The following is an 18,180-nucleotide window of genomic DNA, read 5'->3' on the forward strand; positions in this document are numbered from 1 at the left end:
AGACCAGCATCTATCTCTGGCCGGAATCTAGCAACCTTCTTGTTACCGAGTTACTCGTAATTCTGACACACACTGAAGTTTGAGAACCACATCCAAGGGAAGGCTGACAGATTATGAGCTCATTAGAGCGACACGAAGACCTCATTGGAAGCAGCTCACCCCACCCCAAATGCAGGCACATATCCTAGGAGTGGATTCTAACTTCCCATTCCAGATCTGTTAAGAAAGCAAAACATTCCAATTGTATCGTGATTGAAATACCGGACTTAAAAGTACTTTTGTGATTGAGAAACATTTGTTTGAATATTTAGCATTTTGGCCCTATTAGTGATCATTGTTACTATTAGGTAGCATTAATTATTTACTATGTGTCATAGTGCTTTCCATGTGTTAATCTCATTTGATGCTCAGAACAAATCTATGTGGTAGGTGCTATCATTGATCTTTATTTTACAAATGAGGGGGGGCAGATATAGAGACGAGTGACTTAACTATAAAAAGTTGTGACCCTCTGGCTGCAGGACACTAAGCAAACCAGAGCCTTATGGCCCCAGAAGACTCAGTCCCAGTAGGCAATCTTTCCTGGTCCACAAAACCACTAAAAGCCATGTGGTCTCTAGGGTAAATACCCACAAATACCCAGAAAACCTCTTTCAAGTGGTTGAAAAACAGTCTCAATTTCTAATGAAAGCTTGGAAAATAAACTATACCTTGGCCTGATCATCCAGAAACAGGATTAATAATTTACTTCTGTGTTTCACCACTATGTTCTTTTCTGAAAATTGTGAAGTCGTCAGTATAACAGAACTTTGAAAATCACTAGACAAAAGCTGCCCTCATTTTTCCTTAAGATGAGTAGAAAAAGCACTCCCAAAATAGCTAAAAACACACAAACAATTTTATAGCAAATACATGAGACAGACTGCTCAGCCCGCAACAACCTCCTTTCTTTGAAAACTGCATTTCCCCCAGCTGCATTTGTAGGTAACCTTGACTCCTGGTCACAACTGATTTAGCTCAAGTATGAACATCTGACCAGACATGACTAGTGACAGTCCCTTTCTATGGATGCAGAGAGAGTGCATCAGTGTCTTCTGGTGGCTGGATCTAAGGGTCTACGTTTGAGATTCATGGGATGGCCTTGTACACAGGCAAGCATAGTACTGGTCTTCAGGGAGAGTGGGGTAAATCCTGAATGCTCAGAAAGGCAAAGGAGTGACTATGGGCCCAGACAGACATGAGGAGGAGAGGGCCTGAGTCCCTGTTACCACCGCTGCCTGGATCAGATTCTCCCAGGGCCTAGCCTCACTCCTGTCTTTTTGCTGCAGTCAGCTTGGGTGGATTTCCATTTCTGTGGCCAAAAGAGAAGGACCAGTGCAGATGAGCCAGCTGTTTAGCCCTCTGAAGAAACATTACCATGTGTAGCACCATATCTGCCTATATCCTTCTTCAAACAAGGGTCCATCCATGATTCCAGGCCACCTTTGGATTTTTATCCCAGTCTGCACTAGGTTTGCCCTAGCACTAGACTTATGCTGCCCACAAATGCCTCCGGGCACTTCTATAGTCTGTTTTTCAGTTGTGCCCCAGAATAGGGTCAGGGCTCAAACCAACTGTCATTCAACTGCTCAAGCTCCTCGCATCCTCCATTTCTTTTCTATCTTCCCACAACAATGCCCCACAAAATTCAAACCCTGCATGAGATGAAATACAGTTTATTGACCAGCTACAAGCCTGGAAGCTTTTAGTTAGCCTCTCTCCCTAACCCATATTCACCAAACAATGGGAAAACAGCAACTCAAGAAAAATCATTAAGTAAACAGAAATCCCTGATTAAACCCTTAACTTGAAAGGATGTGGAATGCATCTTTCCCCATCTACTTTAGACTTCTTCCCCCGCCCCCCTACAAAAACTCATGGACTGTACCTGGGATATAAATGGTGCCACCATTGCACCAATGCGACACAGGGAGCCGCTGGTCCCCATCCCCAAAGCGCGCATCGTTGTGGGATAGACCTGGAGGGAGGAGCATAAGAAGCATCAGTTTGCTTGGACTTTTTCCTTCCCAAGTCCCCTTCCCTTCCTCCCCTTGCCAAGCTTTGGTATATATCAAATAAAAGACTTTTTTTTTTCTTTTCTTTCTTTTTTTGTTTTTTGTTTTGTTTTGAGAGAAAGCATGTGCTCATGAGCAAAGGAGAGGCAGAGAGAGAGGGAGAGAGAATCTTAAGGAGACTCCACACTCAGTATGGAACCCATTGTGGGGCCTGATCTCACAATGGTGAGATCATGACCTGAGCCAAAATTAAAGAGTTGGACACTTAACTGACTGAGCCACCCAGATGCCCCTCAAATACCAGATATTCTATACAGATATATAGGATATGAGATACAGGACATGTGTGTTCTCAGGCATACAATTTTGCATTCTTAAATATCAGAGAAATGATAAACACTTAGCAATTATCCTTTAAATGACCAAATTCCAAAATATGTTTAATTGAATATTCCAAGTATAATTTCAAAAAGGTAAGCTTTGGAATCAAACAGAAGGTTTCCATTTTAAAGCTATAAATGTATAAAGTGGTTCTACTAATGGGGTGCTGGGGTGGCTCAGTTGGTTAAATGTCCGACTTCACTCAGGTCATGATCTCGCGGTCTGTGAGTTCGAGCCCCACATCAGGATCTGTGCTGACAGCTCAGAGCCTGGAGCCTGCTTCGGATTCTGTGTTTCGCTCTCTCTCTGTCCCTTCCCTGCTTGCACTCTCCCTCTCTCTCAAATAAACATTTAAAAAATAAATAAATGGGGTGCGTGGGTGACTCAGTCTGTTGAGCGTCCGACTTCGACTCAGGTCATGATCTCGCGGTCTGTGAGTTCGAGCCCCACATCAGGCTCTGTGCTGACAGCTCAGAGCCTGGAGCCTGTTTTGGATTCTTTGTCTACCTCTCTCTCTGCTCCTCCCCCACTCATGCTCTATCTCTCTGTCAAACATTAAAAAAAATTGTTTTAATAAATAAATAAAAAATAAAGTGGTTCTACTGAAGGGAAAGAAAATCCTCCCCAAATAATGATTCAGTGAAACCTTTAATACAGATACAGTGAAAAGACTTGACCAGTGTGCCAGGTACATGCTATACCATTCATCACATTCTTGTTGCAGAATTTTATGTCCTGGGGCCCCTGGCTGGCTCAATGAGTAGAGCACACAACTCTTAATCTCAGGGATCTGAGTTCAAGCCCCATGTTTGGCGTGGAACATACTTAAAAGAAAAAAAGAATCTTATGGCATAATCTACTTTTTTGATGCAACTTTATTACATTTATAATAAAACTTCATTAATCTGGACTTTATTAATTCCAAATTCTTATAGGAACTGGCAAAAGTAAGCAAATGGTATTTAACACATTATAGGGAGAATACTTAATCTAAGAATGGTTTTTCAAAACTCAAGAATTTTCTCTCAAAGCTATACAATACCAGTAGTTTTTATTTCATTCACTAAAGCAAAGCACATAGCCCCTTTCCTCAGTCACATTTTGTTAAGTAGCATCTGTCAAATACAAAATCAAGAAGCTTTCTGGCCTAGCTGAAACCACCGTTTTTGTAAGAGAAGGTCTAGGAGTTGAGTGCCTTTTTTGGAAGCTTTTTTCTTTTTCTGGAAAATGAGGCTGAAAATGACTAAAAATAATGGATTCAGGTACATGGTGACGATATCAGAGCAATGAAAATAAAGTCTTTTTTACATGTTTTGACAATTCTGGGTGGGATAATAGAAGATAATCATCTTCAGGTATATACCTTTGATTTTTTTAGACAACAAGTATCACAAAGATTACTCAGAAATGACCTTTTAAATCAATTTGCCCCAAAATACGTTAAGTTGAATATTTCAAATATAACTTTAGAAACACACTGTATTACTCATATCAAATACGCCAGTTTCCTATTTTTATCTGTATGGGGAGAAAAGAGTATTCTTCACTGTGGCTTTAATGGTTTTGACATGCCATATCTATAATCTGAACAAACAGACTTTTGCATTTCCTGAGATGAAAATGAACATAGCTTCCCCCTGCACTCTGCCTGTACTGCCCTCCTTGGGTAAGTGTACCTCGGTCCTAGGGTGGCAGGGTCCTCCCCAGAAGACTAGCACAAATCCCCATCCACACCACATCTCCCAACCAGGGAGTTTTTCAAGGCTTCAGTTCTAGTGAAGCAGCATCAGGTCTCATTTAACAAGCAGACCAGAGCACAGCTAGTTAAACTCATCACATTCTGGCAAAGCTCCAAACACTGCCCATAGCAGGCAAGCAGAGCATCTCCAGGCAAGCAGAGCCTCTCCAGATGACTGGCCTGAGGGACAGAGCAACCCAAACACAACAGCAGAGTGCACACAACAAACACCAGAGTCACTCACTTACTGAAGCACCAGGCCTGGACACCATATGACCTCTTCTTCACAAAGCCATTACTCTGAACAACAGGAAGGATAACAGGCCTTTCTAATGCACAGAGGAAGGCAGAGATTTGGACAAAAATGCCAAGATGGAGGAATTTATCCCAAATGAAACAATAAGATAAGGTCATGGCCAGATATCTAAGTGAAACAGATATAGGTAACATGCCTGATGAAGAATTTAGCAACGATTCTAAGGATAGTCACTGGGCTTGAGAAAAGAATGGAAGACTTAAGGGAGGCCATTACCACAGAGATACAAGAATTAAAGAAGAATCAGAGATGAAAAATGCCATAATTGATACTGGGAACCGACTGGATGCAAGAACTCAAGGATGGAAAAAGCAGAGGAAGGAGTAAGTGACACAGAAGAAAAAATTGAAAATAATGAAGTTGAACAAAATGGACAGAAAGAAGAATTATGAAACACAAGATAGACTTAGTGAACTCAGTGACTCCATCAAACATAATAACATTCCTAGTATAGGAGTCCCAGAAGAAGAGAGAACAAGAGACTGAAAATTTATTTGAGGAAATAGCTGAAAACTTCCCTCACCTGAGGAAGGAAAAAGACATCCAGACCCAGGAGGCACAGAGAACTCCTGTCAAAATCAACAAACACATTGCAGCAACTTCTTACTCAACACATCTCCCGAGGCAAGGGAAACAAAAGCAAAAATGAACTATTGGGACCTCATCATGATAAAAAGCTTCTGCACAGCAAAGGAAACAATCAGTAAAACTAAAAGGCAACTGACAGAATGGGAGAAGATATTTGCAAACGACATATCAGATAAAGAGTTAGTCCAAAATCTATAAAGAACTTATCAAGTTCAACACCCAAAAAACAAATAATCCAGTGAAGAAATGGACAAAAGACATGAATAGACACTTCTCCAAAGAAGACATCCAGATGGCCAACCGACACGTGAAAAAATGCTCAACATCACTCATCATCAGGGAAATACTAATCAAAACCACAATGAGATGTCACCTCATACCTGTCAGAATGGATAACATTAACAACTCAGGCAACAACAGATGTTGGCAAGGATGTAGAGAAAGAGGATCTCTTTTACACTGCTGGTGGGAATGCAAAATGATGTAGCCACTCTGGAAAACAGTATAGAGGTTCCTCAAAAAATTAAAAAATACCCTACGGCCCAGCAATTGCACTAGTAGGCATTTATCCACGGGATACAGGTGTCCGGTTTTGAAGGGACACATGCACCCCCATGTTTATAGCAGCACTATCAACAATAGCCAAAGTATGGAAAGAGCCCAAATGTCCAGCCATGGATGAATGGATAAAGAAGATGTGGTATATATATACAATGGAGTATTACTCGGCAATCAAAAAGAATGAAATCTTGCCATTTGCAACTACGTGGATGGAACCGGAGGGTATTATGCTAAGTGAAATTAGTCAGAGAAAGACAAATATCATATGTCTTCACTCATATGAGGACTTTAAGAGACAAAACAGATGAACATACGGGAAGGGAAACAAAAATAATATAAAAACAGAGAGAAGGACAAAACATAAGAGATTCTTAAAGATAGAGAACAGAGGGTTGCTGGAGGGGTTGTAGGAGGGGGGATGGGCTAAATGGGTAAGGGGCATTAAGGAATCTATTCCTGAAATCATTGTTGCATCATATGCTAACTTGGCAATAAATTTTTAAAATAATAAATAAATAAATAAATAAATAAATAAAATGTGAGGAGAAAAACAATAACAGGGACCAACAATGGTACGAACACGGATGAATCATCTGTCAACCTTTGCTGATTGACATTAGACTGGCTACAAATGTTGTTTTACAAGTTAAGGGCAAAGTAACCTCTAGAGTCATATGCTCATGCTTCTTTAGATTATTTGCCTTCTCCAGGTACATCTCTGAAGGTGTGCAAATGCATGTCAAGAGAGCTTTAACAAGTTAGAGTCCAAATTCTGGAATTGCTGCCCTAAAGGGATTTAGATTATCTGAATTTATTCTATGAGAAAAAGGAAACTTTAACAATTCCAAAACGTCAAAACAAAAATTTGTAATTCTCCTCTATCTGACCACCCTTATAAACTTTTTAAATAATGCTTCCTACTCTGCTTCTATCACTATTGTTTTTTCCCTCTTTTTGTTTTTTTTTCCTTACGGCACTTATTACCTGACAAGTAGATTTGCGTATTGTCTGTCCCCCACCCCACTAGAATCTAAGTTTTTTGAGAATAGGGATATCTTATGTTCACTGCTGTACCCCCAACATATGGGGAGAAGGTATCAATAAATGAATGAATCTAATCAAACATCTATCTAAGGTGATTCAATAAACATTTCTTAGGTGCATTTGTAAGTAAAGGGATAACTAAGGCTAAAAAGAAAGAAAGAGGCACATTAATTTACCACCTATAATAGGACTTTAATAAATGTTAGCCAACAATATCATCATTTTTATTATTACATGTCCATGATTTTAGATGACATACGACCTTGGAGACAATATCTTGGAGCTTCCTCTTGGCCATGGGACAAAATCCTGACTTTGACTCTCTCCCATCAAGACTATATACACATTCATTCTTTGTTTAGACAGGAAAGGAAAAAACCTGATGAAAAGGAACATGAAGGCAGTCATAAGAAGATAGAAGCTTTATTAACAGCAGGATTCCTGATCATGAAGAAGCAAAAAGGTGGGGACTGATTAACCAATTTGTTTCAGAGAACATTTTGAGGTTTTAGTTTCTTTCAATAAAACACACTATGTATCTGTCAGATGTGAAAAAAAATCAACAAAAGCAGGCCAATACCAAGACATATTGCAGTTAAATTTGCAAAATAGAGTGTTAAAGAAAAAATCCTAAAAAGCAGCAAGACAAAAGAAGTTCCTACCTTACAATGAAAGACCCATAAAGCTAGCTGCAGATCTCTCCATAGAAACCTGGCAAGCCAGAAGGGAGAAGCATGATATATTCAAAGTGCTGAATGGAAAAATTTGCTGCCAAGAATACATTATCCAGCAAGGCTATCATTCAGAATAGAAAGAGAGATAAAGAGTTTCCCAGACAAACAAAAACTAAAGGACTTTGTGTCCACTAAACCAGCCCTGAAAGAAATATTAAAGGGGACTATTTGAGTGAAAAGGAGAGACCAAAAGTGACAAAGCAAGACAGGAACAGAGAAAACTCCAGAAACAACCATAATACAAGTAATAAAATGGCACTAAATGCATATCAACAATTCCGCTGAATGTAAATGGACTAAAGACTCTAATCAAAAGACACAGGGTGTCAGTGGTGCCTAGGTGGCTCAGTTGGTTAAGCTTGTGACTCTTGGTTTTGGATCAGGTCATGATCTCATGGTTTCTTGAGTTCAGATTTCTTGAGTTCTGTGCTGGCAGCACACAGCCTGCCTGGGATTCTCTGTCTCCTCTCTCTCTGACCCTTCCCTACTCATACTGTCTTGGTCTCCCTCAAAAACAAATAAACTTTTAAAAAAATACATATGGTGTCAGAATGGATAAAAAAAAAAACTAGACCCATCTATAAACCTCCTATAAGAGACTCATTTTAGACCTCAAGATACCTGCGGATTCAAAGTGAGGGGTAAACATTTATCATACAAATGGATATCAAAAGAAAGATGGAGTAGCAATATTTATTTCACACTAACTAGATTTTAAACCAAAGACTATAACAAGAGATGAAGGGCACTATATCATAAAAAAGGGGACAATCCAACAAGAAGATCTAACAGTTGTAAATATTTATGCCCACAAAAGTGGAGGCACCCAAATATATAAAACAATAACAAATATCAAGGAGCACGTTGATAATAACCCAATAATAGTAGCAGACTTCAGTACCACACTTACATGAATGGACAGATCACCTAAGCAGAAAATCAACAAGGAAACAATGGCTTTGAATGACACACTAGACCAGATTCAAAATATTTCATCCTAGAGCAGCACAATACACATTCTTTTCAAGTGCGCACGGATCATTCTCCAGAAGAGATCACATACTGGTCACAAATCAGGCCTCAACAATACAAAAAGACTGAGATCCTAACATGCAAATTTTATGATCACAACACCATGAAACTGGAAGAAGAAATTTGGAAACACCATAAATACACAGAAATTAAACAACATGCTACTAAAGAATGAATGGGTCCACAAGGAAATCAAAGAAAAAACAAAAATACATGACACCAAATGAATATAAAAACACAATGGTCCAAAGTCTTTGGGATGCAGTAAAGTGGTCGTTGGAGAGAAGTATATAGCAATACAGGGCTACATCAGAAAGCAAGAAAAATCTCAAACAACCTAAACTTACACCTAAAGGAACTAGAAAAAGAACAAGAAATGAAGCCAAAACCCAGCAAACTGATGTAGCCACTGTAGAAAACAATATGGAAGTTCCTCAAAAAGTTAAAAATAGAACTTCCCTATGATCCAGCAATTGCACTACTAGGTACTTATTCAGAGAATACAAAAATATTGATTTAAAGGGGCACATGCACCCCAATGTTTATAGCAGTGCTATCAACAGTAGCCAAGTTATGGAAAAAACCCAAATGTCCACTGACTGAAGGAGATAAAGAAGATATGGTATGTATATATATATATATATATATATATATATATATATATATATATATACATACATACATACACACACACACACACACAATGGGATATTACTCAGCCATAGAAAAGACTGAAATCTTGTCATTTGCAACGACATGGATGGAGCTACAGAGTATTATGCTTAAGTGAAATAAGTCCATCAGAAAAACAAATACTGTATGATTTCACTCTTACATAGAATTTAACAGAGCAAACGAGCAAAGAGAGAGAGGCAAACCAAAAAATAGACTCTTAACTATAGAGAACAAATTGATGGTTACAGATGGGAGGTGGAGGGGGCGATGGGTGAAATAGATGATAGGGATTAAGGAGTGCACTTGTTGGGATGAACAATGGGTGATGTATGGAGGTGTTGAATCACTATATTATACACCTGAAACTATTTTTACACTGTATGTTAACTAACTGGAATTTAAATAAAAACTTGGAAAGACAGAAAAGAAAATGAGCACAGCTTTACCAGTTCCTATAGTGCAATTTTCTCTAGCTTAATGAAGGACAACACCAGTTAAAATACGGTTGAATTTCCTGTTCAGATATTGTTTATTTCTAGGAATACTAGCTCTTCAGTATGGGTGTTTATGAGGAAATTCTCAAGCTTCTTTAGGTAGTACCTTGCATAAAATAGATGTATCAATTTAATAAATTCATAAAGAATATCATATTCAAGTTTAAGCTATTTCTATTTTATTCAAACTTAAGCTACATGTTGCAAGTAACAGATGGATGAAAAATAGCATAGTGCTAGGACAATAAGTTGTTTTTTACATGTGTCACAAGAAAGGCAGGTCTTAAATTTCTTCTTAGAGACTGGCTTGCACTAGACTTTATGGATCAGAGGAAGCTATCAAATAAACCTCCTGCTATCATTTTTAGGAGGTATTTTTAGAAAATCATTCAAAGTCAAAAGAAGCTAGGATGCATTGTCTGTGGACAGAGACCCCGAGTAGCTCACCTTGCATGCCTTGGTGTACCCAAGCCCCTCCCAACAACTGACCTCAGCAGTGTAAATATAGATGGTGTTGAAGTTGGCTGCCACCAAAGCCCTCAGCATGAACAGGAAGCCAATCAGGCCAGCACTAGGAAACAAGATGCCAGAGAAGTTAGGAAAGGCAGTATGGAGGGCCTTCCATGGCCCTGACAAGTGCTCACATTACATAACTGAGCATTACAGGTGTTAACACACGCCTACAGATAACCAAGTCCCAGGAGGTGCTGCTTCTCAACTGGCCTGATTGTGGGGCCCTCAAGTAAATGCCTGACTCCAACCTTTAACCCAACTTCCTGTCCCCCCCTCCCCAAAGTGGGCAATTCCAGCTTGCCCCCCAATCCCAGATTAGCACATCTTCTGCCACCACCCTCCAAAACCAATGCAGTTCACAGAACGACACATACTATAATTGAGGACATTTAAGGATTGCAAATTAATAGTGAAATAAATTTTTATGCCACAGGTATATTACCTGTTTCCCTGAACTATCTTAATAATGGTCCGGGAAATTTGGTAAACAATTACAGTCCTGAGATTCCAGGAAGCTTTGCATAAAGATCCTAAGTATCCTGGTGGGTGCAATGATTGCACCAGCACTAGCACCTATACCCTGGAATAGCTGATAGACGGCTGGGTCTGTGGAAGAGGGAAGTGGGGGTGGCATGGAACAGAAAGGCCATTCCAGTAAGACCAGCAGCCTATTCACTACTCTGCTCATGAAAGGTTCTTTCCCCCAATGAACACTATGGGTCAAGAAACTCCAACTTAAAACCACTGCACAAAACTAGATTGTTCTGAAGCAACCAGAGAGAAAATACCTTGATGTGCAAATGTTGAGAAGAAGGAAGAATAAGGCGGTACATCCCATGGTGATAGAAAGACTCAGCCGTCTTCCCAGGAAATTAATGCCCAGGATATTGAAAGGATTCACTAGAAAGCAAATGACAATAACAACTTCTGAAATCTTGAAAGCAAGATGCATTTACCAACATTGGCAAGGATTCCTCACTGTCATTTAAGAAAGAGGCAACTTCATCCAAACCTCATGTGTGTTCCAGCCAAAACCCAGTAACATGATCATCAAACTCAGGATTCCCCTTCAATATGTTTTTTCCTCATAGGTCCAAGAATGAAAAGCAATGGCATATATATAAAGGATATTTTATGCCCAAGATTCTTATTACAACATGTAGGTCAATCACTAATTGAAACCCTGCTAGATCTATATTTTAAATGGTTTATACTGTTTTTCATCAAATTCAAGGTTCTGTTGGTTTTTAAGTACCATTATTTTATGTCTACTGAAACAAAACTAGTGCTGCAAATTGAAATCTAACATGCCACTGTAAGACACATCTCACTTTCAGAGATGTCAAAACATGGAGGAAAACACGCATCCTAGAATTGATATAATACAGTAATTCAAAGCTCTACTCCTCCAGACTTCTCCCTATACCAATCTTCACTGGAGACATGTCAGCAAGATGTGGGGACTTGTTCAGCTCTACCAGGCAGGAGCCACAGAGAGGGACCCAATACACAGAGGTAGACACTTACGAGCAATTTCCCCAATGGTGCTGATAATCATGGTCTGGTAGTCAGAGGGGGCAAACATGTGGCAGTGGCAGGGACTCTGGCTCCCTTCTGTGTCCCCCACAGTCACCACCACCTCAGACTCAGACCGTGAGCCACAGACCAAGTCCCGCTCCAGCAGCTCGGCACTGGCCAGAATGACTCCATAGTAGGCGAAAGAAATTCCCAGCCTGGAAGTGAGAGAAGCCAGTCATTAGAACGGCTGCCACCAGCCTGAAGGAGGGGCAGTGCTACCAGAAGTAGAGAGAAGGGGATAGAAGCCCCCCACCCCCGCCCTCTTCTAGCAGTCAGGACAGGAGGCACTGGGTGGGAAGGGCATGGAAGGCAAGTCTCACCTATCTCATGGAGCCTGGGGGAAGTGTGCAGGGGAACTGGAGTGGGAAATGGATTTGCAAACACAGCCTAGAACCAGATCCCGGAGGACCCCACAGTCAGTGAGGGAGTTTGAAGCACAAAACTGCTTGTTTAAAACAACACACATTTATTCCATCAGTCCTGTAAGCCAGAAGTTGTATGGGTCTGACTGATTTCTCTGCTCAGAGCCTCAGGAGACAGAAATCAAAGTGTAGGCAGGGCTGCATTCCTTTCTAGGTGTGGGGGGAAGAATCTTTCCAGATTCTAGGCAGAATTTTCTCCATGGGGCTGGAAAACTCCTCTCCATTTGCTTGCTGCTATTTGTTTTTATTCTTTTTAAATGTTTATTTATTTTTGAGACAGACAGAGAGAGAGAGAGAAAGAGAGCATGAACGGGGAAGGGGTAGAGAGAGAGAGGGAGACACAGAATCCAAAGCAGGCTCCATGCTCTGAGCTGTCAGCACAGAAACCCATGTGGGGCTCAAACTGACGAACTGTGAGATCATGACCTGAGCTGAAGTTGGACACTTAACTGACTGAGCCACCCAGGTGCCCCTCCTTTGCTGCTATTGACCAGTTGCTCTCAGCTTCTGCAGGCTTCCTTCATTGCTTGTCTTCAGTCAGTGAGTGTGAACCCATTCCTTCTCAGGCCCTGGAATCACCCACCTCACCTCTTGCTTTCTTCTCTGCTCCATCTTTGATTCCAACTGGAAAAATCACTCTATTCTTAAAAACCCAAGTGACTGGAGTCTTCCATTTTGATGTCATACTCTACGTACTTTGTTTCATTTTGTTTTTGTTTCATTCTCCTTAAGAATACGTAGGGTGTTCCAGAAAATTTCAAAACAATTCCTTTTCTTAGAATTACAAAGCAGGCATTTGTGATTTTTAAAGCATCTAATTGGGGGAGGGGGCAGGGCCAAGATGGCGGAGCAGCATGGAAGTTCTCTGCTTCTCTTGTCCCTGAAATGCAACTAGATCAGCAACAAACCATTTTGCACACTTAGAAAATTGATCTGAGGATTAACACAACAATCTGCATAACTTGGGCCACAGAATTTGGCAGATACACAGTGCAGAGAGGTGAACTGGGGGAAGAAAGAAGCCATGGAGGGTTGGGAGCTGATTTAGTTTGTGGAGAGAGTACAGAGATGCGGGGAGGTATAGGAAAAGCACTCCCCCCAAAAAGCAGATGGAGAGAAAAAGAAAGAGTGGAAACACCCAGAAGGGTCTGAACAAGAAAGGGATAAAGGAGAAAGGAGAGGGTTTCAATACCATTAGGACTCTATAAATAGTGCAGAGCAGCACTGGAAAGTCCTCAGCCCAATACGTGGTGGTGCTCTGATGGGAAGGGCAAATCCCCAGGAACTGGTAGCAAGGTCCAAAGGGTCCTTGGGCCACACAGGGAGAGGCAGTTCCCCTGCTGAGAGGACATTTGGTAGAGGATGTGCAGCCTCCCCACAGGAAAAGGTCCTAGTGGACCCTGGAAAACAGCCACTTTTGCTGGTGTTGGAACAATGACAACAGAATGTGGTGAAACCTGGTGCCAGTTGTGTGCTGTGATTTGCCATAGTCCCTGAACCACTGATGCTACACAGTCATGCAAACTTTTTCGGGTGCAGAAAAGTCTCTGGGTCTGTGGGTCTCTGCAGTGTTGCAGTTGCACAAGTGTTCACAGAGTCAAGCTGGCACCTGGCCATTGCTCAGCAAGACCATCCCCCAGAGGGTCAGGGTGGGCCCAAACTGCAGGGCCCTCAAAAGTGAGAGGTTTGGAAACAAAGCCCCATCTGAGGTAAAATTTAGGAAGCAGTGCCACCTGGCAGGCTGACAGCTTGGTCGCGGACAGTGGAGAAGCAGGAAGTGGATGGAAGCTGGAGATAAAGGAGGGGTGCCTGATGGCTGGTTGAGTAGGGCAGAGTTCTGATGCTACAGACTGGGTCACTGTGTGATGCCATTTTCACCTCTCCTACACCTGTGCATACATGTACACACACACCACACCAATCCACGGCAATAAGCTAAGCAGTGCCACCTAGTAGAGTATGGAGCTCTTACACCAAGCCCTGTTCAAATGCAGCAACCAAGCCCTAGAGGATGACCACAAGTCTCTTCACCTGCTTAGTTTACAGACTATAAAGTGATTCTAGTAGAAACTGGATGTAATTTCATTCAGATTTCATTCTGTTCACTGATCCATCTATTCATTGTTTTTCTCTTTTCTTATTCTTGGATACAGAAAGAGAAAAAATATTTTTATTTTCTGTTTTTATAAAAAATTTTTTACTTTTTTTTACATTTTTTGGTAATTTTTAATTCTATTTTACTTTCTCCATTTTATTCTATTTTATTCTATACATTTTTTTAAAGTTTAAAATTTTTTCTTTTTCTTTCTTTCTTGTTTCCCCTTTTTCTCTATTCTATGAAGCTTCTTTCAACTCCAGACCAAAACACAACTAGGATCTAGCTTCCTTTATTTGATTTTTTGTGTTGTTTTTAATTTTTTAATTTTAATTTTATTAATTCTTTTTTTCCTCCAAAATAATGAAATGAAGGAATTCACCCCAAAAGAAAGAACAGGAAGAAATAACAGCCAGGGATTTAATCAACACAGATATATCTAAGATGTCTGAACTAGAATTTAGAACCACAATAATAAGAATACTAGCTGGGGTTGAAAAAAAAGCATAGAATCCCTTTCTGCAGAGATAAAAGAGGTAAAATCTAGTCAGGATGAAAAATGCTGTAACTGAGATGCAATCTCGAATGGATGCCATAGTAGCAAGGATGGATGAAGCAGAGCAGTGAATCAGTGATACAAAAGACAAAATTATGCAGAATAATGAAGCAGAAAAAAAGAGGGAAACTAAGGCAAAAGGGCATGATATAAGAATTAGAGAACTCAGTAACTCATTAAAAAGGAATAACCAAATCATAGGAGTCCCAGAAGGTGAAGAGAGAGAAAAAGGGGTAGAAGATTTATGTGAGCAAATCATAGTGGAAAACTTTCCTAAACTGAGGAAAGGCACAGACATCAAAATCCAGGATGCACAGAGAACTCCCATTAGATTCAACAAAAACCTACCACCAACAAGGCATATCACAGTCAAATTCACAAAATATTCAGGCAAGGGAAGAATCATGAAAGCAGTAAGGGGGAAAAAAGTCAACCTATCAGGAAGACAGATCAGATTCACAGCAGACCTATCCACAGAAACTTGGCAGGCCAGAAAGGAGTGGCAGGATATATTAAATGTGCTGAATCAAAAAATATGCAGCCAAGAATTATTTATCCAGCAAGGCTGTCATTCAAAATAGAGGCATAATTTCCCACATAAATAAAAACTAAAGGAGTCCATGACCACTACACCAGCACTCCAAGAAATTTTAAGGAGAACTCTTTGAGAGGAGAAAAGATGAAGTGAAACAAAAAAGACCAAAAGCAACAAAGACTAGAAAGGACCAGAGAACATGACCAGAAACTCCAACTCTACAGTCAACACAATGGCAATAAATTCATATCTTTCAGTACTCATTCTAAATGTCAATGGACTAAATGCTCCAATCAAAAGACATAAGGTAACAGAATCAATAAGAAAACAAGATCCATCTATATCTTGTTTACAAGAGACCCATTTTAGACCTAAAGATGCCTTCATACCGAAAGTAAGGATATGGAGAAATATCTATTATGCTAATGGTCACCAAAAGAAAGCCAGAGTAGCCATACTTATATCAGACAATTTATATTTTAAAATAAAGACTGTAACAAGAGACGAAGGACATTATTTCATAATTAAGGGGTCTATCCACCAAGAAGATCTAAAAATTGTAAATATTTATGCCCCCAATGTGAAACACCCAAAAACAGAAATCAATTATTTACAAATATAAAGAATTGGCAACAATACCATAATAGTAGGGGACTTCAACTCACCACTTACAGCAATGGACAGATCATCTAAGCAGAAAATCAACAAGAAACAATGGCTTTGAATGACACACTGGATCAGGTGGTCTTAACAGATGTATTCAGAACATTTCATCCTAAAGCAGCTGAATATACATTCTTCTCAAGTGCACATGGAACATTCTCCAGAATAGATCACATACTGGAACACAAATCAGCCCTCAATAAGTACAAAAAGATTGAGATCACACTGTACATATTTTCAGACCACAATGCTATGAAACTCAAAATCAACCACAAGAAAAAATTTGGAAAGACAACAAATACTTGGAGATTAGAGAACATCCTACTAAAGAATGAATGGTCTAACCAAGAAGTTAAATAGCAAATTAAAAAGCACATGGAAGCCAAAGAAAATGATACTAGTACAGTCAAAAACCTCTGGAACACAGCAAAGGCGGTCATAAGAGGGAAGTATATAGCAATCCTGGCCTTCCGAAGGAAGGAAGAAAGGTCTCGGATGCCCAACCTAATCTTATACCTTAAAAACTGGCAAAAGAACAGCAAATAAAACCCAAAACCAGAGGAGACAGGGAATAATAAAGAATAGCAAGGAAATCAATGCTATGGAAACCAAAAAACAAGTAGAACAGATCAATGAAACTAGGAGCTGGTTCTTTGAAAGAATTAACAAAATTGATAAACCCCTAGCCAGTGTGATCAAAAAGAAAAAGGAAAGGACCCAAATAAATAAAATCAAGAATGAAAGAGGAAAGCTCACAATCAACACTACAGAAATACAAACAATAATAAGAGAATATCATGAGCGACTATATGCCAATAAACTAGGCAACCTGGAAAAAATGCACAAATATCTAGAAACATATAAACTACCAAAACTGAAATAGGAAGAAATAGAAAATTTGAACAGACCCATAACCACTAAAGAAATTGAATTAGTAATTCAAAATCTCCCAAAAAACAAGAGTCTGGGGCTGGATGGCCTTCCAGGGGAATTCTATCAAATATTTAAAGAAGAGTTAACACCTATTCTTTTCAGGTTGTTCCCAAAAATAGAAATGGAAGGAAAACTTCCAAACTCATTCTATCAGGCCAGCATTACCTTGATTCCAAAACCAGACAAAGACCCCACTATAAAGAACTATAGACCAATTTCTCTGATGAACATGGATGCAAAAATCCTCAACAAGATACTAGCCAACCGGATCCAACAATACATTAAAAGCATTATTCACTATTGTAAGTGGGATTTATACCTGGGAGGCAGAGCTGGTTCACTATCCACAAATCAATCAACATGATACATCACATTAATAAAAGAAAGGGCCAGAACCACATGATCCTCTCAATAGATGCAGAGAAAGCATTTGACAAAATACAGCATCCTTTCTTGATTAAAAACCCTCAAGAAAGTAGGGATATAAGGAACATTCCTCAAGATCATAAAAGTCATATACGAAAGATCCACTGCTAATATCATCCTCAATGGGGAAAAACTGAGAGCTTTTCCACTATGGTCAGGATCACGACAGGGATGTCTACTCTCACCACTGTTATTCAACATAGTATTGGAAGTCTTAGCCTCAGCAATCAGACAACACAAAGGAATAAAAGGCATCCAAATCAGCCAAGGAGGATGTCAAACTTTTAGTCTTTGCAGACAACATGATGCTCTATATGGAAAACAAAAGATTCCATAATAAAACTGCTAGAACTGATCTATGAATTCAGCAAAGTTGAAGGATATAAAAATCAATGCACAGAAATCAGTTGCATTTCTATGCACCCATAATGTAGAAGAAAGGGAAATCAAGGAATCGATCCCATTTACAATTGCACCAAAACCAATAAAATACCTAGGAACAAACCTAACCAAAGAGGTGAAAAATCTATACACTGAAAACTATAGAAAGCTTATGAAAGAAATTGAAGAAGACACACAAAAAAATGGAAAACATTCCGTGCTCATGGATTAGAAGAACAAATGTTGTTAAAATGTTGATACCATCCAAAGCAATCTACATATTCAATGCAATCCTATCAAAATAACACCATCATCTTTCACAGTACTAGAACAAACAAGTCCAAAATTTGCATGGAACCAGAAAAGATCCCAAATAGCCAAAGCAATCCAGAAAAAGAAAACTGAAACTGGAGGCATCACAATTCCAGACTTTAAGATGTATTAGAAAGCTGTAATCATTG

The 18,180-nt window shown here is 39.6% G+C and overlaps 1 protein-coding gene across 3 annotated transcripts in view; it reads right to left on the reverse strand.

Moving 5' to 3' along the window:
• SVOPL (SVOP like) overlaps window positions 1-18,180 on the reverse strand; it is a 67,253-nt gene that overhangs the window by 12,391 nt on the left and 36,682 nt on the right. For all 3 annotated transcript variants that reach the window (XM_060633234.2, XM_060633230.2, XM_078435951.1), the window contains 4 exons: window positions 11,658-11,863; window positions 10,919-11,030; window positions 10,107-10,188; window positions 1,928-2,017 (listed from right to left, as the gene is read on the reverse strand). In XM_060633234.2, the coding sequence (XP_060489217.1) occupies window positions 1,928-2,017; window positions 10,107-10,188; window positions 10,919-11,030; window positions 11,658-11,863 (490 nt within the window). The remainder of the gene's footprint in view (window positions 1-1,927; window positions 2,018-10,106; window positions 10,189-10,918; window positions 11,031-11,657; window positions 11,864-18,180) is intronic.

The sequence above is a fragment of the Panthera onca genome, chromosome A2 (assembly GCF_046562875.1).
Source record: "Panthera onca isolate mPanOnc1 chromosome A2, mPanOnc1 haplotype 2, whole genome shotgun sequence".
In the NCBI taxonomy this organism is placed as follows: Eukaryota; Metazoa; Chordata; class Mammalia; order Carnivora; family Felidae; genus Panthera; species Panthera onca.